Here is a 20410-nt window from a genome sequence, read left to right as displayed (position 1 = left end):
TGAGAGCACAATGGGTGACGATGGTAGACAATAATCTACATATTGTTCTTGTTTTCAAGGCATACAACATTTCCGTTTGGACATACTTTCTAAACAATCAGTATATGAATAGAGTTAACATTCTTAAATTAAAACAGTTATTTCTCTCTCTTAATTTTTAATGCTAAATTGTGTTTGTTACATTTTATGAAGCTTAAATTTGGAAATCAAATAAGAACCGGATGTTTCCTAACTTCTATGCCCAATATCATAACTAATTCCTTTTCATCACTCTCATGTGAATGCAGGGATAGACTGTTTTAAAAGTGATTCTTCTAGGAGTAAACTGACTGTGCAATAATGTGATTGTAGTTTGGAATATACTCCTTTCTCAAGCTATAATACTTTATACCCGCTAGCAGGTTATATGACCTTTGGACAGCTGTACTGAATGTTTATAAAGGATAAAAGATCTCCAAAAGAAACAGAAATCAAATCGGAGAAGACTGTGTTCATGATATTGGTTTCATTTGATCAAACTTGGGTTAAAGTGTGCATATATTTGTAATTTTAATTCAGACTTGCATTTAGTGTGTTACTGTGGAGAAATATGAATGATGCCATCCAGAACTTGTTCCTGTGAACTTGGATATGGCTAGCTCTGGCCTGATACAAAAAGATGTATTACCACTGAGATTTTCCTCAGTCTTCCACATTGTCAGTTTTATTCATCATCTGAACTAAGCCCAAGGTTGACATTTATATGAACAATATCCTTTCTTAATTACCTTTTATTCCTAATTTATATGATTTGTAATTTATTGTCAGAAAGATACTGAAGATGAAGTACGAGATATCATCCGCAGTAATCTTCATCTCCAGGGCAAGGTAATCTATATGCAGATTTTAAACATTATTTTTCTTCCTTTGAATTTGCTTGTTGGTGCCATATAATGACAGCCTGCCTTGGTTAACTTGCAGTCCTTTTTTCTTTTCTGTCAAGTAACTTGTTCATGTCAATTGTTGAATGTTAGATTGGTAATGTGCTGTTATATGCATTATATACAATAACACGTGGCCCTTCAAATTTTTGACTACGCACACCATTAATATGAAATCGAAGGTGGAAGCAAGGACTATCATTGTTTAAACTCTACCTTCTATTATTGGGGATAGAACCTGCAAAATGCTCAAAGTTACTTTGTATCGGTTTGAAGTGTAGAGGAAAAGGAAGCTGTCACTTCGGGATACTCCGTGAAGTGAAAAATCTCCACTTTGCTCCATTTTGTTTCTGTTTTTCAGCTCAGGGAAAAGAATGTATTTTGGAAAAAGCATAGATTTTTCTTACCGAATTCCAATTAGTGCCAAATGAATAGCCCTAGGGAAAAAGTCCTGAACTGGCCCAGTGTAGTTGAACTGTTTTATGAATGCTTCAAATAATGGCAAAGAAGAAGCCCTAATGCAGAAGTATAATAAAATTATGTACATTTCATAGAATCATAGAATCATAGATTCTATGTACATTTCCTCTCTATTGAAGGAAGATGGAATTGGACCTATGGATGGTGCTTTATTTAGGATTGTCCTTTACCTCCTCCACCCACCCCAGGTTTTATTCACCTCAAGGAGAAAACTAGTTAGTATTTCCTGTGCTCATCAAATGCTTTCAAGAGAATAAACATGTGAGTTGGAAATCTAGTGCATTTTTCTGAGAAGGTATTTAAGAATCATCCAGAAGTCCACTGCAATTCAGTGCATGGCAATAAATTTAATTTTTTTAAAAAAATGACTTGCTAATGGGATGGTTCTTCCTGAATAATATCTGAAGATCACTTTTCTCCTATCTTATGTTTTCTGTGTATCGCTGCAATGTCAAGCAAGATTATGTGGAGATTGGGGTTTCTGGGAGCTCACAAGAAGATACATCATTTTGCAACACTAACTATTAGCATTTTTCATAAAATACTACAAATAAATACTACAAATAAAAGTCCAATAGCTTTAAATTATAGGGATTGCACATAGAAAAGTTTACACTGAAAACAAAAGATTTTGTTAAATCCTAAAAAAAGCTTGAAATACTTATCCTTACGTAGCAAATATTGTTATATACTAAGAAGCAGAAAAAACCACACAGGCAAAGTACTAGGAAGAAAAAAGCATTTATGAAGACCTTCATGACTCACAGTACTTAAGCAATATGCATGCCATGGACATACAAACCTTAAATGTGTTGTGATTTTTGTGTGTGAACATCAGTAATGTTTTCTTAAAGATGAAGATAGGTATTTCTGTTCTGACATTTTCAGTATGTGTATATTGTCATTTTGTGAGTTGTTAGTCTTGCCTGGCATTTAATACTGCTTCTTAGCACTTGTCCTCCTGTTTTAAATACTTCAGTTTCTATTTTGTTTCTTTAGGATTACGTTCTGCATACTGCTAATAAGAAATTCCTGTCTGTTAGTGCTTTGTTGCCTTGGAGTAATCATACTTCTAATACCTTGATCTGTGCTTTCTCTTCAGAAATTTCCTTTGCTTCAATTGAAAGTTTGCTCTTGTTCAGCAACATATCACCTCCTCTGCTTATAACACATGAGAATAAAAGTACTTTTAGATTTCTTATATTGATACAATTTCACACTGCCCTGATAATTAAGAGGGAAATAATCTTAGCTAATCCAAAGTACACGTTGATGGATTTTCTGGTTGTAAACTTTTCAGCAGTTCCTTTGGATTTTCGTAATTGTAAAATGAATTCCCAGTGGAAGATGACATTCTGAAACCAGACCACATAATACGTAGCTAACAAGGCTAAATAGCTATTGTAGCTAGCTTTATTTCCTGACTATCTACACATTGCTTTACTAGCTTTGAAAAACTCTGTTTTTGACCTGTATGTGAAAAGTAGTCAACTCAACTACGAACAAAATACAGCATTTCTAGGACTTCAGAACTTCAATTTATTATTGTATTTATTATCTTTATTATGATTTGTTATCTATTGCTAAGTAGTTTGTTCTCAGTGGCTTGAAATGTATCTTTTCATGAATCATTTAGCGCTGACATATTCTACTGTTCACATTAAACCTAAGTGTATAACTTAATTATTTAAAAGTATAATGTATAAGGTTAAATTCAGTAGTTATTTACAAAGTACAATATAATTTATTCCATAATTCTCTGATGTCATTCGTATTTGGTCACTGTCATGACTGAATCAAGCGCACATCAGATACAGTCAAGTATGATGTTTCTTGTTAAGAAAAAGTATGCCATTGTGCTATATGCGTACACTACCCTTTTGTTGTCTGATGAATTCAGACATAAAAGGAACGTAGGCCAAATGGTCTTACAAATTTAAATTATTATTTAATGTTATGAATTAATGTGTAACTTAGTTATAATGGTGTTTGTATAAGGTGGCTTTCAAAACAGAGGAAAAATAGCATGTTTTGGAAAGGCCAGTTTTCTTCCAACCATAGCAATATTCTTTCTTCAAATGGTGTTTTCGGTTAACCACTTTTGCTTCTCACAGATGCCGTGTTCTGTCATTTATGTTAGAGCTAAAATGTAATTTATCTTGATTTCTTTCTGGAAAACTGCACTGTTTGAGAATCATCCTTCTGAATCTTTAGCTATTAATGTTGTGGCATCTATTTCATGCATTTGTCGACCTTTGTCTACATTTGTCTTCACCCTGTTTCTGTCTTTCCTTTCCTTGCATGCCTGCATGCTGTTACTCAGTACCGAGCCTTTTATTTCAAGAAATTGATGACGAAACTTGCATTAATTTTGACATGGATGAAGCTCAAGTCACCAAAATCTTCTTCCAGCCATGCTAATTCACACCTTGAAATGTCAACTACTCATACCCTTAGAAAACTACCTATACAAAAAACCTGTACCGTGATAGAATGTGAGGAGTCCTCAGATCAAAAGACATCTCCACCTGTGATTAAAAAATCTATTGTGGACTATCCATTCATGATGATCCAGTCAAATGCTCACACAAAGACTGTGGATGTGACAGTTGTTAAGAAATGGAAAAGCCGAAAGGTGGAAGAAATGCCTGCCAATTGTGGCTTTCTAGGTTGTAATAAGCTATTATTGAGCAACTATGTAAGTTTATAATCATTCCTGGAACTTCAGTAAACTGTGTATCATAAGATGTTTTGTGGAGGTGAATTAGCATTATTGTCTCACCTTAAATTGAAATCTGGATCCACAAAGATGTTTTAGAAAAGTAAGTGTTGAGTTTAACCCCTATTTGAATCTGTAGGGTTTAGGTTTCTAAATGCTCTAGGAATCCAGGCTGGTGTGACTCAAACCTAAATTATAAAATCAGGAATGATCACTGGTCACAGCTCACAGTAAAACGGGTTACGCCTTGCATTTGTCTTCAGTGTCATTGGCACAAAAAATGGTTGCAAAGTGTGTTGCATCAGTGTTGTTTAGCAGAAGCACTGGGGAGACAAAATGAACCAAAAAAAAGAGATTGCTAATGGTAAAACAGAGAATCTCAGGTCACTGAAATGGAAAAAATTAAATGTAAAGAGAAAAGTAAGAAAAAACATTTTGCTTCATATAGCTCTTTATAATTTGTAGGCTAATAAGCAAATGCATCTTGAATTCATTTTTCATAAATTGACTTTTCCATTTTTAGCTAGTAATCAGTAAAATTAGGATTTTTCTAACAATTGAAAAGAACTAAAATGGAAAAAGTTAGACATAAATAAGACTAGTATTACTAATTTCCATGACGGAAAACTAAGTAATCCCAACTAGCAGAGCAACAATTTCATTGTTGTTTGGTTTAATAACTGGAAAGTCAGTGTACAAAGTCATGTCTGTCTACCTTACATTCATTACTTTTCCCAAGTAATATATTCACTGCTGGTGCCAGTGCTATTTGTTGGCCCCTGATCATTTGCTCTCTGTATGATTATTAGACTTGAACTCCTCTGGAAGCTCTCAGGAAACTTTGCACAAATAAGTCTAGTTTTGTTCTCCCAGGGCGGGTAGTGGTGTGCCCGCGGTTAGCCGTGTGAAGGTCTGGGTGAGCCATATGAAGTGCTTCTGTTGTCCTTTGAAGCACTTTCTGTAGTAAATTAAACTGTTTGACCCTACGTTTGGAACATCTTGCCTTGGTGACACGTGCAATGTTCCTCCCACAGCTTGAGGATCCCGCCATCAGGTGGCAGATGGCACTGTACAAGGATTTACCAAACAGGACTGAAGATTCCTCCGATCCAGAGAAGACTGTGGAAAGGGTCCTTGATATAGCTAATGTACTGTTTCACCTGGAACAGGTTAGACACATTTTCCCAATTCCATTGCTTCTTCATCTAAACAAAAGTATTCAGCCTTTCATTTATACTTTCACCTGCTGTATTTAATGTTATACTCTCTTTTTTCCTTTCTTTTGATGGCTGCTGTTTATGCGCTTTGCCTTGTGTTTTGTAATCCAATATCGTGGTCCTATTGATCACACAGTGTGCTTGCAGCAGCTCCAACAATCATTTATTTGGAAAAGGACTAAGAAAGTGATACCTGTGGTTTAGCTTCCTTCTGGTGCATTTCAGCTAGCAGGAAGTAATCACTAAATTGTCCATGGGCCATGAAATGTCAGTAAAAAACAACTTAAGTATTGAAAAAATACCTTTTTTCCCAAGATATTTTACCTCAGCTGAGATTCTTGAATTAGTGAAGTAGCAAGAAACTTGAAGCTGCTACATAAATATCTGGTTAGAAGCTGTATATTACAGCTGTGTGGAGTAGGACAGTCAGATGGTTTGATACACTTCTCTAGTGATGGCTCTAGAAAGCTACTTACTAGTTAAAAAAATTGTAAGAAGAATGACCACTTGACAAAATCTGTATGGAAGTTTGTGTGAATGTAGGCAAGAATATATGCATTTAGAAAATGAAACTGGCATTGAAATTCAGAAAATTCTTGATAATCTGGAAGTTTTAGTAAAACTACTCTTTGGTGGTCCAGGAAACTGCTTGCATATGTGAAATCAGACTCTTTCATGCTGGTGCAACGGTGAATACAAACCAAGGTTAACCTAACCTTGCTGCATTCAAGAAATAGTAGAAGCAGGGTGGAGGAATGATTTTTCTAAGGAAGTTCTGGCAGAATCTTTAAGTTGTTTTAGAATCTGGCATGAAGCTCTACTGTTTTATCTAATATTTTTGTGCATAAATATATGAGCTTCCTATGTGACCTGGACTACAGTAACTTTCATTTTAAAAAATCTGTAATTTATTTTGTGTCCTTCTTCCCACTAGCACTGATAGAATTTTGTCTTTAACTTGAAGGGTATTCCTACTGGCAGAGATGAATGCTGCTGGTTACACCATATACTATAAACTGACCGCATATAAAATTTACTCAGGTTTTTTTTTTTTTTCCTTTTCAAAGAATATTTGAGAATTCAAGGCTCTCTTACTGTCTCATCAGATTAGTTGGTTTCATTCAGAAGCTTGGCACAGGTTTTCAGATCCCATGTCAGGAGGTTTCCGTGTTGTGATGAGATCACTGGTTCAGTCAAGCGGCAATCTGAGAGAAAGTGCTTGTGTAGACACTGTGCAGCACTTGAATGCTAAAAGTGACTTTCAGACATCCTGGAATGCACAGTGTGTTGATGTGAATACCTGCGTCCTGGCTGTTGCATCGCAGAACTCTTCTTCGTATAGTTTGCCAGCCTTAGTATGGACTAGCTTCAAGTTCAGCAGCCTTATGCAGTTTGAGAGATGAGGATTAGGAGGAGTCACTAAATTTTACTAGTTACTGACTATGTGTGGAGCAAGCAAAAAGTGATAGAATGTCGAATTAAATCCATGGCAATCACGGTTAGCGTACGAGAGAGAGAGAGACAGGAGAATGAGTATTGATTTGAAAGTATGTATGGTGGCTGTGAGGAAGAAGGAAGAGTAGAGGAAAGCTAGAAATGGGGAGGGTCGAAAGGTCTTGCCTTTTACCCTGGTTTTATAGAAGTTAACCGAGCTGAAAGTAAATTGATTAGCATGTACAGAGTTGCATAATTCAGCATTAGACTCTTGTATTTGAGTTCAAATAGCATATACAATCTCTTGATTTCTGGCATTTTAGCTATACCATCATGTATATAAATTGGTGAAGCTTGTTCAAGGGAGTGAAACCCAGGGTATGATCCTTGTGTTTTCCATGTCCTGTCATAGTATCAATCTCACAACGTATAGAATCCAGTAGTAGTAGAGAACAGGATGGATTCCCATTGTAATACCAGATCGACATTTTGGATCAGTCCTTCCAGTCAGACTTAAACAATGACTTATAGTGAAGTAAATGCTGGCTGCTTTTATTCTGGGTACTTTACACCTATTTGTTTAAAGATTTGGCCCCACAGCTTTACTTATCTTCTGTAGACAAGTGCTCAGGTGCTTTTGTTACTGAAATGGGTAATTCCATGTCTTCAAAAATAATGAATGTGTGAGCACTGGGGCTGTTCTTATGATAGTCTTGAGTAATCCTTTGCTCTCCATATACAAATACTCTGTTCTCCATATGTACATACTCTGAGTGCTTTCCTTATTGCACTGACAAAGATCAGTTCATTCTTTGTATTTTCTTTCCAAGCACAGCTAACTTCTTTGTTTCTATTATTTTCAGAGATCTGCTTGCATAGGCCGAGGCTATTTCTTTTGGGAAAGTATAGAGGGTTTTATAGTTGTTTGTGAAGATATTACTAACTACCTAACTTCCACATTTGAGTTTGTCTGACTTTAATTTATTAGCACCGACTTTGTTTTGTGACTGTAAATATGTTTGCAGTGAATGCTTTTCTATTCTTTTTCCTAACAAATATTTTTCGTTTGTATTTTATCTTTTGGAAGGGACTTTTTTTTAGAATGTCACCGTTTAATCTTACAAGTGTAATTATCCATTTCACTGGATGCTTGGCAGTATTTTAGTCTGTTTAATTAAATGCTTATCATTTAACTACGAATAGTTTTTTGTATTCCACTAAACTAGAAAAGTCCTCTTGGATAACTATGTTTGGATTGAGTATTGGGTTTGTATAAACATCACCATCACTACATATTTTAGATAAAATGCATTATTTTATTACAAGGGAGAATCACCAAGTCTGTCAGGATAGTTCTGCAGTCATAGTTCCCAGTTACCCAGTCAGGCTATATACTGTTGCATGCAGTTGCTCTTCTGGACCACAGTAGTCATTTTCTTCTGAGGGAAAGAAGGATGGAAGGTGGAATAAAAGAAACTGAAAGAGCAAAAGATGAGGATGGAGCACACCCAATTTAATCTCATGCTCCTGTAGAGCCCAGGATGCAGAAAGAGAATATATCTGAAGACAGAGCTATAATATTATGAAATGTAGCTGAAGTGTTTTGGAATATCTTAGGTTCATTCAAGCTATGCAGATTCATGGAAGGGATTTAGTCCTACGTAAGTGTTTGTGCCTGTCTCTCATTTTTAAAGTTACTTCCTTTCCATTGTAGCTGGTCATGGTAAATATTACAAATAAAATATTAACTGTATTTAAGACAATACCTTTAAAAGTATTGTCTGAGGCAATATGAAGGTATACAATTTACCTGTACATATGTAAAGAGTTACATATAAAAGGCAGAGTGAAGATTCTTTCAATTAAAAGTTAGGGTTTTCTGAGAGATGGCCTCGATGGTAATATTCTATCTAAAATATATAAGAAGCAGGATGAAGTACAAAAGGAGAATATCTGTATCATACAAGGAAAGGAAGATTTTTCCTTTTAAGTTCATTTTCTAAATTCTGATTCTACATTTTGCGTGATTGCTTGAACTCTGTCTGAAACACTTTATGCCATCTATTATTCTTCTGTTATCTTTCCACTCGATTTATCTGTTATCTCACATTTTTATTATTATTACTATGCCCAGACAGTAGGGACATTGCCACATTGTTTATTTTTCCATGTGTATTTTATGTAACAGGTTGAGCATCCTCAGCGGTCCAAAAAAGCAGTGTGGCATAAGCTACTGTCTAAACAGAGGAAAAGAGCAGTAGTTGCCTGCTTTAGAATGGCACCATTGTATAATCTGCCAAGGTAAGAGCTACATTAGTTCTATCTCTCACAAATGCATTTATGTTCATACAGTGCTATTTGGCAAGATGGAAAGGAAGAAAACCATGTAAACCAGTAATTGATAAACTGAGGGGTAATGTACTTTGCGTATTACTTTCTTTTAATAGGTCTAATTACTTTCTTCTCATATGTCTTTTGAAAAGAATAACAAAAAATATGATTTTAAATTTCTGGTTCTGTCCTCCTGCTGTTATTCCACCTGTTCCTCCTGGTATGTTTTCTTTTCTGACACCTTTCATAGGAGATAAATGCAGAAACAGACATATTGGTGTCACTGTAATATCATCTTGGGAGATAAATTTCCTCCTAAACCCTGGTGTAGCTCTGGAAATATGGAGTTCAATAATACCTTCATTATTAGATGCTAAATGTTCTATATGCAGGAAATAAACTGATACTATTTATCTGAAAACTTGTCTATTTATTGTGCACTTTTGGGAAGAGCATTCTATTAGACAAGAAATACATGCACATATTCTAGGCATTTCACGCCTTTTCCTGTGGCTCCTTTTCCTCTTTCTTGTTCCTATAGTCAAGTGATTTTCAGAATCCTGAGGTTCTGGAAGGAATGAACATTCAGGAAAAGTAAAGGCATCTGTTTTTTTCATGCAGTTGCTAAAAATAATTTCCAGAATGCTAGTATCTGATCTTTTCAACATAATAATGTTCTCATATTTTCCCAAAAGTATGCGTATTGTTACTGTTACCATAGTTAGTAGGATGAATCTTTAAAGTCTGTTCCAGGAAGCACGAGGGCATGAGAATCACACTAGCTTGAAATGAGGCTGCCATGACAGTTGAAAATAGAACAAAGATATCTCCATGTGTAGCTGTTCTTACTTTAACAAGTAGGTCATTCGCACATAACTAGCATTCCTGTGTATTTTAATTATACTTCTTCCTTTTCACTATATAAGACTGGCAGTTGTTTAAAAAATTAAAATGACTGATAAAATTCTTCATGGAGAATTGGTTGTCACACAGTCCATTTTGCATTGAATCCTCAAGAAAAAAAAAACCAAAACCCGGTAAACATCATTGTTGACTTACCATCTTTCCCCTAGCCTCGTCATCCATTTAATTTCATGGAGTTTGGAAAAAAATGGTTTATTATTTTAGATATAAAAATCCTAAACATTAAATAAATGCAATTATTTGAGCACAATCCAAAGTTATCTATTGCTGTTATCTTAATGTTTAAATTAAAACAATATGAAAATATTTTATATTACAAATAAAACTCACTAATGTGGTGAAGTAATTGATTTTGTTTCTTGTGTTTAAATTTCTTTGAAGTTCTAGTTATTATCTTTTCCTAAAATCATTATTATTACATTTTAGTATCAGTTTTATAAGTTAATGGGACTCAGTTTTGAATAGAGCATTTTAATGTAAACTTAATTTTTAAAATAGGTGCTTTCAGAAGGTTTTACTATAGAAATTTTGCTTTCCTGTTAAAAGGTAGTTGTAATGACTGGACAGTTCTTCAAGCAAGTGAAATTCATATTGACCAAATTTTCTCTTTCAAAGTTTACAGCTTTTCTTTTAAATGTCCCTTTTTAGGCACCGAGCCGTCAATCTCTTTCTTCAAGGCTATGATAAATCTTGGATTGAAACAGAAGAACACTATTTTGAAGACAAACTGATAGAAGACTTAGCAGTACGTCTGGGTGCAAAGGGTTGTGGGAATGTATTACAGATTAACATGCATCTTATATAATAATAATTATAAATCTGTGAGGCACATAAGGTATCGTCTAAGTGATCTCTGCCCAAAGGGGTGAGCTATAACCAAGTCGCTCTGACAGGTATTAAAAGTTACAAGGGATGGAATTCCAGAATCCCCTCAGGCAGTCTGCTTCAGGGCTCCAGTAACCTTTTATAAAGCTTTTTAAATTTCTGTCTAAATTACATGCCAGTTGCTGTCATTCTCCTATCTCTTACCTTCCGCCCTGTGGAGAAAGGGAACAGCCTATTCCCTTCTTTCTTTGCAGTTAACCTTTATGGATTTGAAGACTTCATAACGCACATTAAGGCCATTGAAGTCAAAAGGTTAGAATACAGAACTAGAGGAATTTTAGTCTTAGATTAATCAGTCCCTTCAGAAGCAGACAGAGTCTGCTGATGCTTCACAGAAGAATCCTCTTGTCAAGGATGTGAGGATTTTCCCCATCAGTAAAGTGTTAGAGACTTTAGTCTTTAGCCTGGTAAACCCCCGGGGTGATTTTCAGTAAAGCCTGGTATCCTCATCCTTTACAATTGTCTCTCAGAAAGGTAGCTCTTTCAAGGGTTGGGCAAGAACTAGTACTAGGAAATTATTCAATCCTTAGGAGGTCCAACAGAACACAGTCTGAGATCAATTTTTTTATTGCGAGGAGAGCCTACTCTCTGCAATAGAGAGGAAGCTAACTGGAAAATTGCCGTTCAAAAAACCTCAACAATTTGCTTTTACTGTTTAAAGCTTATGCTTAAACCCAGCTACCCAAGTTGTGAACAGTTTTGAAAATAAGGGTCAAAATAGTGAAAGGAAGATTAGCAGCAATGAGCTCAACATAAGCAGACTGTGGAAGTTCATTTTTGCCTGCACACATGCCAATTCATTTCTTGTATGATCTTGCATTTATTACTGTATGATCAAGCACTGTGAAAAAGCAAGAGACTTCTGCAAATAGTTACTTTGCTTACAGCCTTTTATAAACTGATACCTTCATGTATCCCAACACACTGCAAATGTTTTAAATAACACAGTTTCATTGCCAAAAACCAGTTATGTTTTAGCAGTTGAGAGCACGTGTGTGTAGATATGGAATGTGGAACAACCTAGCTCTTTGCATGTGTGTATGTATGTGCAGTTGTGTAGTGTATGTGTGTGCAGTTATGTATGTGTGAATAACCCAGCATGGTCATTTGGTTACACTGACCTAAAGGGTTATCTCCTTACCTCTTCTATGAAACCTTATCTTTGCTATGTTTATGAAGAACTCCTTGCTGGCAGGCAGATTAAGTGAAAAAACTATCTTAAAGACAGAAACAGACTGGATTCACTGCTGTATCATCCTTTACTAAAGGACTACAGGCATTCCCTTGTCACTCCTCAAGCATACAGATGAGTGTGTCTCTAACCCTCTCATGAGGAGAGCTGTATTACAACTTTCATTCAAAAGAGCAAACAAAACTCTATCTGCCTTTTAAATTAATTTCTATTACATTCTTGTTGCTTTAGAGCACTCTGCTGGAGGGTGAGAGTTCTACTGTTCAGCTCTGTGGAGCTGACCCAGGCTGCTATGTGGACTTCATGAGAAATGTGGTTGTGATGCTGGTGAAGGTTCTCTGTCCCTCTTAGAGAAACTGTACCCTGGGATAGCAAGGAATTAAAGTTTTAGTGGACAGTCAAGATGGAGTCACAGCCCAGGCTGTGGTGGTGGAACTTGTCTGGAAGGGGAGAAAGGAGGGGCCTTGGCTTCTCTAATGTGTGCTTGAAGGATCATCTGAAGTTTCTGAACTGTTCACATATTGGGTAGAAAACCATAACAATCCAGGGCCCAGAAACTACAACCAAGACTTCCTGTCCTGTGCTTTAACTCTCTGTAGTCAGTAAACTACAGTGTTGTATACCGTAGTATGTTCTTTCTCAATACCGGAAATTTTGAACTCTCTTTTCTGCTAAGTAGAAATAATTTAAAGGGAGAAATGCAGTAAAGACTACCTTCTTCCTGACTTTGCTAGATCCAGGCAATTTATAGACTTGTGGTGAGGGCTTTTTGTGGGATGTGGGAGATGAGTGTTTGTATCCCCTAAAGCAGAAGACTGGAATAGACTTACAGTTTTGTTCCCTGAATCTTCTGTCCTTAAGTCTATTAGGCAAAAGTGACACTACTACTTCTCCCTCTGTACATGAAAAGAAAAAAGTATACAGAAGTATTCTATTGAGGAGCTTAGTTCTCGTGATTCTTCATCATCAACGTTTAGAAATGACAAGTAAAGCTTACCCAACGTTTTTGTTTTTTCCTCTTCTGTTAACGTTCAGTTAAAGCTTTAGCTTTTTATTTTACACTTAAATAACTATAAGGCAAACATCTCAGAACATTGAAAATTAAGAATAATTATTTCCCAGAAATGTCAGAAAAATCATTTGATTCTAGCATTCATGCTCTGCTTAATAATGAGTTCTACTTAACACAGTCATTGGTGAATTTGATCCTCCATTTAATTCAAATGAAATCTATGAAGACTAATAACTTGTATTAAACATTAACACAACTTCTGCCCTTTTGCTTTGTCAGTTTTGATAACATTAGAGAGTTATTCTGGTTGATAACATTGCCAAGTATAGAATGCTGCCATTTAATTAAAGAGAAAGGTCAGCATCCTAAATGAGATTGAAATAATGAGCAGGGGAAGACATCCATAATGGTGAGATATAACTAGAGTTATAATTTGCATGGTTCAGATCTTGTTATTGATACTGAAAATATTGTCACATATTGCAAAATGTGAAATGAAACTTGTATGGCCATCATCGGCTAGCATGAGAAACAATCATTGTGCATATATCTCAACTAAAGTGAATTCTCAGCTGCAACCAGCCATGTTTGGTACAGCTGAGTGGAAAAGGTGGACTTCACAGGCACATACGAAATGTAGCACACACAGAGATATATAAGCATTCTCACAGGAATGTATTTGACACTAGCACACACAGGTTTTTTAAGAGGCAAAAAATCCATTTTCCTTATGTCTGTCGTGGCCAACCCTTCCTTATTGCTAACAGATAACATCTGACATTATAATAATTTCTTACTTGGGCGGTCTTATCAATGCATGCAATTGATTTTATTTGTATTTTAGTGCATACTGCTAGGTGAAAACAAGGAGGAAGACTGGGCATAATTTATGCAACCAATTTTCTCTGAGTTTGTAGAAAAATATATCTGGATGAAGCAATTTTGTTAATAACTTGATATGCAAAACATTCTGAAATGTCTTTTGGCAAAAGACAAGAAGTCAGAGGACAGATTTTTGTATAGATTCTTTACAAAACACTGCTTCAATAGTTGCCATTATAGTATTTAGGACTACATTTTTCTTTTAGAGGGAACTAACTAGAACTGTCTAAACCTGAAAGCAAAATAACCACATGAAAAAACCTACTTCTGTGTATATATATAAATGAATGATATATAAAATGTTTTATACATTATTGATTTGTCACCTTCTACAATTCTACATCCTGCAAGCGTTATTGTTGTTGGTAGATACGGCTCCTTCTGTTGAAACTAGTGGTGAGCTTCAGGTTTGGATTTCTTCTCCCTCAAAGCCTCTCAGGGTTCCTCAGCGAACATTATACCTTGCATAAGATTTGGAACAGAGGATTCTAATTTTTAGCTGATGAAGCTTGTTACCATAGAGAGGAACAGACAATATAATAGCAAATGAGGGCATCTGGCTACCACTTGTTCTGGATAACAGCAGTAAAAGATTGAAGTTATTTTCAGAATCTAGGGAAGAAGGTTAATTTTTATAGGGAGAGGAACTCCAAAGTTTTGTGAATGATATCATCATTGTTAGTCTTCATGGTCATAAACATGGTCAGGATTCAGGCTTTTCATACTTTGCTTGGAACTTGTGTCCTCCTGGTTGTCCAAATCAAAATTACATATGTGAGTATTTAATGTTTAATAAATTGCACAGAGTATAACATTTTTCCTATAGATAATTGAATATACTTTTAAAATCTTTTTTTCCCTAAAGAAACCTGGGGAGGAACCACCAGAAGAAGACGAAAGCCTTAAAAGAGTTGATCCTTTACATCAACTTATTCTGCTATTCAGTCGAACAGCCTTGACTGAAAAATGGTAGGGATGGTGTGAGAGACTGCAGAGTGTATGCCGCTTTTCAGATTACTCCTGTATTTCAAGTTATACATGTCTCTGTTCAAGTGAGATTGCATAGGCTAGGCCAAAACATGTGCGTGTGTACATATGGTGAGTGAGTTACACTCAAACCTCTCTAGCCTGTGGTATGTAAAGAGGTTTTAACATGACTGATAATGAGATGTAAGGAGTTTCCTAGAGACAAGTAGATGCCCCTATACACTTTTTCACAGTTATGGATGCTGTGTTCAGGACTTACTGCACCTTTCTCTTCTGTCTGCGTTCCCTATTGACAGTTACATTCTGAATGTGAAGTATAGGTATATCCTAGGTGTAATTGAAAAATTAACTATGTTCTCTTCATTGGAAGGTGTTTATGAATTTCTGAGCACTATGTTTGTAGCTGACTTTACTTTTCAGTTTGTATTAGTTAATCAAGTCCTCATTTTCCCAAAAGACTTTTGTAATTTATTACGAGCATAGAAATCCTTTAAACAGTTTTTTAAAGTGATTAAAAGTATTTTGATGCTCCAGTTCTACTACAATGGCTCTAATCTTCCTCTTTTCCCCTTTCTTCTCTCCATTAACCAGCAAATTGGAGGAAGATTTCCTGTATATGGCTTATGCTGACATTATGGCAAAGGTATCTTTTACATCTTTTCTGTTTCAATAAAATTAATGAAGAAGATCAAGAGAAATTCTGTGTAAAGTGAAGGAAGGCTTATCCTCACCCCCCGCCTCAACTTATCAGTAAATGTTTTCTTTCTATATGGTATCAGAGCTGCCATGATGAAGATGATGATGATGGTGAAGAAGAAGTGAAGAGTTTTGAAGTAAGATTATACTTCTGTTTTGTTTTTCTTGTCATGTTAGACATTATTTCATAGCTTCCAACTGACATTTGTGTTTCTTGGTTCATGGCTTACTGCAGCTTATTATGCCAGTGAACTGCATGTCAGAAGCTGGATTGGCAGTTATGAGTCACCAGATTCACAGCAGTAAAACAAAAACATAAGTAGTATCTCATAATATAAGATTAGAGAGAGAGTAATTTAATGGATCTGACATGTTTAGCTGATTGACTTTAACATTTTAGTTGTTGAAGAGAAATATTATGGGTAGTGACTTGTTCTGGAAGGCTGATAATAACAGGCTGTCTCTTGTAAAGTATCATGTCCTACCTTTAGTCTCGATAGCTAAAATACTGAAATAATACTGCTTTTTGCAGTAGTCATTTACGTTCAGTACCAGTAATTTGTATAGTATTTTTATGTTCACATGTATATTAGTGCTTCTTAGTAAAAGGTGAGCTTTTATTCATCAATACTTCCAAGCTTTTTCTTATGTTGAGAATAGGAAATCTGTATTTATTGTTGTTTAATGTTGAGTTTTTAGTAATCATCACTGTATAAGGAACCAGACTTACATGAGTTGATTATGAGAGTAAGAGAGGAGTCCTTGTCATGTGTTTGCTCTGGGATCTGTCTCTCTTTTTCCATTGATAAAATGGAGTTTACAAGAAACTTGCCTGTTCTGAAGGGCACAGAACTTGTTAATATTTTTTAGTATTTTAATATATTTTAGCATGTTATAATTCTGACATTAAAATGTTGTCTGATATCTTTCAAATCAATTAATACTTATATTTAATATCTTTACTAAAACACAGAAACATGAAATACATGCTTTTCTTATTTCTTTAAAATATTTCTAAATATACTGATTGATTTGATATAAAACTACCTGTGCTATTTTGATTTTTGAGGAGTGGTTTGGGGCATGTTTACTTTTACTCCCATTGTTTTGTACGCATCAGATGTTCTATAAGTTTTCTACATGATGCTACATGAGATAGCACTGACTTATTTAAGTACGTATTCCCTGTTTGACTGTATACAGAAATCAGAGAGAATACCGATGCCAAATTCTTTTCAGTCACTCAGAAGTTTTAGTTCAGTTGATTTACAAGTAATGTGCCTAATATATAAATTTCTGTTTCTTGGTAAATATCTAAGTATGAATCCAAATTTCAGTGCTTTTTTTTTTGGTTTTGTTTTAGTTTGTTTGTTTTTCCCCGGAAAAGCAATGTATGAGTTATCATTGACTAAACAAACAATATTTATTTCTATAAGCTTTTTTCAGTTAGCCTGTGCATGCTTGTTAGTTATCAAAAGTCTTGTGCTTATAAATGTGAAAATTTGTAAATAGGAAGTCATTGAGATGAATGAACAAATTTATCAGTAAGGGATTTATTAGTGCTCCTTACCTAAATTATTATGGGTTCCTTGTCAGCATTCAACTTTATCTTTTGAGAGAAGATCCTATTAATTTGTTTCTCATTATTGTTTTTCCTGAAACTATGAAACTTATGTTCAAATAATGTATTAATCTGTTCAAAAGACAATTTTGTGTATGTATTTGGTCAGTCACCTGCAGAAAAAAAAATTTTGGACTTCTTTTTCTTATTACTATTTCGCTTCTTGTCCTTGCCCTTCCTTAAGGTGACAGGATCACAACGCAGCAAGGTAAAACAAAAAAATATGTGTGTATTTGTCTGGGTCTAATTTTGTGGTTTTTTTAGGCCCAACATCTTGGATAAGTTCAACTAAAGGGTCCTCAAAACGTTTTTAACATTTCAGTTCCAGCATGACATCTCTACCAAAGCCTTCTTGTGCACAAACTCTTTTTAAAGACTCCAAGAATTATTTATGCAAAATATGTCATGTAAAATTACGTTGCCATTTTGGGGAAAACAGTGTCATTTGGCTTGTTCATATTGTTTTGCTGTTCTTGCCTTTTGTGCATCAGTTATCTTCTTTCTGGTTATAATTTCACTTGAATGATTAAAATAATTTCTTTGGTTCTTAAGGGAAAGCAGTTGGACTTTTCTTCTGTATCTTACGAGACATGCATTTCTAATACAGTAGTAGAATTCTGTTTCCAGTGTTTGTTACAGAGAGAGCATCAATTATATTAGAGTTTATCTGTGATTCAGATCCTTTGGAACAGACTGAGTCTTTAGCCTTCGATGTGGTAGTATTTGATAGAAACTCCATAGCTACTCCATACCTGAAGTGACTCCTAGTTGTTCCGTATTTTCTCTAAAAACATAGAGGCAATAGCTCTGAAATTTCACAGTGTTAATTTTTTTTATTGACTCAGTTTCTTACACAGTCTGTTGTGTCTCATCATGAAAGTCTCACCATTTGTTTCTAAAAGATGGCCTGTGGCTTAAGCACCAGCCTACTTGCCTACTTCATGCAAGTGGAAGTCTCAGTTCCCATTGCTGACTCAGGCTGCTGGCTGATAGCGCTGATGTTCTGAGAGGAGGTGTGGTGTGTGAGGTAGCTAATTTTTGGTTCTGAGGTGTTTAAATATAGTTATTTGTGCTGTGGCTAATGGCAACTAGACTAAGCAGAGATGACTTGTATAGATAGGGAATGCAGAGATTTAGCTGATGGTCAGACTCCAGTCAGTAGCTTTAAAGTTCATTGCCAGTGGGAACATGGGGAACAATTATAACCTTCTCCATTGAAAAAAGCCAGATGATTTTGGTGTTTTGTTTGCTAGTGCTTCTATTAACATTCAGTTCACAAAAGAAAGAGGTTCCCATACAGCTGTGGAAAGAGAAGATGTATCCCAGGATAACCTTCACTCTTACTCCTTCTAAAGTTTGCACAGATCTGTTCCACCTTCAAAGGATAAAGGCATTATCCTGGAAGATGAATGCACTCACATGGGCTCACAAAAAGTTGCTTAAAAGGTATTATAATTGCCACAAACACAAAATACAGATTACAAAACCCCAGAGGAAGTTTATAAGCAATCTAATACTATAATTTCATCTTTGTTTCTTCCATTAATTCAGCTATTCAAATACTACATGTCTATCACTCTGCCTACCTGGTTACTGTACACTAAATGCAATATGCTCCACAGAAAATTTTCTGTCTTGCTGATTGAGAATTTTTTTAAAAGGGAAAAAAACCACAAGAATAAATAGTCCTTGCTTCCTTCATACATGACAAGAAACAGTTGTAAAGATATGAAACCATACATACCAGCTGTGTGTGTGCAGGTGTGTGCATTTGTGCGTTTCTGTCTGCCAGTCTGTCTATCTCAAAGTTCAATGTTGAAGGCAGTTCTTTTATTCAATGCTCTGTGTGCATGGCTGGCTGTTCAGTTTGCATGGGAATAAAACTCTACTGCTCCTCTAGACTTTAAAACTGTGTGATGTTTGAAATCCTGAATCTTTTCACAGTCAGAGCAACAGAGACCTTTGGGCAAGCTTAGAATGTGATAAAAACGATGAGTGTATTTTATCAGCAATTGTCATGCCCATATCTCATGCAGTGTAGTCTCATTTTTGTACAAATAATCTATATTGGGATCACTGCCTGGGCAGCAGGGAGGTCACAATATAAACCCACAATAAAGTTGTCTGTGTGTTATATGTGACTGTCTACATTTGCCTGCAAGTATTTGCTTTGAATTACTATGATTATCTTTGCTCCTTGCCCTTTGTCTCTAAGTAAATTTTCTATCGTATTGAACAGATGCTCCATTGACTGCCTGTAGAATTGGTGTCACTGTCCCCCTTGATTCTATCTGATAGGAGATTCTTTCCAATCAAAGTGTTTCACTAGCTGAATGCAAATAGGTTTCTGCATTTGACTCACTGACGCTATTGATTTGCTACATATTAATGTGCTTTAAATAAGTGTAGGGTAGGAACTCAAAAAAAGGAATGAAAACCTAGCTCATCTTTTTAAAATCAATTGGTTTAATTTGGTTTAAATTGTCTCTTCACAGGAAGAAAAGAAATGGGGGAGATAGAGGTTCCTACGTCAGTTTTCTTCATCCCTGTTACTGGTAGCAACTTTGTTGGTAGACTTTTGTATTCGCTAGATTTTTGTCAAAATGATACATTGTGCTGTCACTTATCTCAGACACAGAAAGACTTGCAAGTTTCACTACGGTCAAATAATGCAAGCTCTTAAGGCTCTAGCCCTTCGGAGATAGTCACTGTTACCTCTTGCTGTCACGAAGCCTGCATAAATCAAGTGACCATATACCATCTATTTGCAATAAGTAACTATTTTTATTAAAGAATGATACGAATTAGGGTCAGACTCCATGATCAATGTATCAATTCTTAGGAAGTAAACATCCCAATTAGTAAGCAAAAATGTGTTTCTCTTTAGTTTTTCATACCCATAATGGAATGGATGCAACCTTATACATGATTTCATCCACAGTTACAGGATAAGTTATTTATCCATAGAATCATAGAATAGTTGGGTTGGAAGGGACCTTTAAAGGTCATCTAATCCAATCTCCCTGCCACGGACAGGGACACCTTCCACCAGACCAGGTTGCTCACAGCCCCGTCCAACCTGGCCTTGAACACTTCCAGGGATGGGGCAG

The 20410-nt window shown here is 35.6% G+C and overlaps 1 protein-coding gene across 1 annotated transcript in view; it reads left to right on the top strand.

The window, feature by feature from the left end:
- LOC104158080 (ryanodine receptor 2-like) overlaps positions 1 to 20410 on the top strand; it is a gene marked incomplete at both ends in the record, with an annotated part of 71141 nt that overhangs the window by 40668 nt on the left and 10063 nt on the right. Inside the window, 8 exons of the mRNA XM_009695639.1 lie at positions 808 to 867; positions 5154 to 5288; positions 8959 to 9071; positions 10674 to 10770; positions 14862 to 14965; positions 15575 to 15626; positions 15763 to 15816; positions 17485 to 17508. Coding sequence (XP_009693941.1) covers positions 808 to 867; positions 5154 to 5288; positions 8959 to 9071; positions 10674 to 10770; positions 14862 to 14965; positions 15575 to 15626; positions 15763 to 15816; positions 17485 to 17508 — 639 coding nt within the window. The remainder of the gene's footprint in view (positions 1 to 807; positions 868 to 5153; positions 5289 to 8958; positions 9072 to 10673; positions 10771 to 14861; positions 14966 to 15574; positions 15627 to 15762; positions 15817 to 17484; positions 17509 to 20410) is intronic.

Source organism: Cariama cristata, unplaced genomic scaffold, assembly GCF_000690535.1.
Source record: "Cariama cristata isolate BGI_N322 unplaced genomic scaffold, ASM69053v1 scaffold12222, whole genome shotgun sequence".
Classification (NCBI taxonomy): Eukaryota; Metazoa; Chordata; class Aves; order Cariamiformes; family Cariamidae; genus Cariama; species Cariama cristata.
This window is presented reverse-complemented; position numbering and strand designations above follow the sequence as displayed.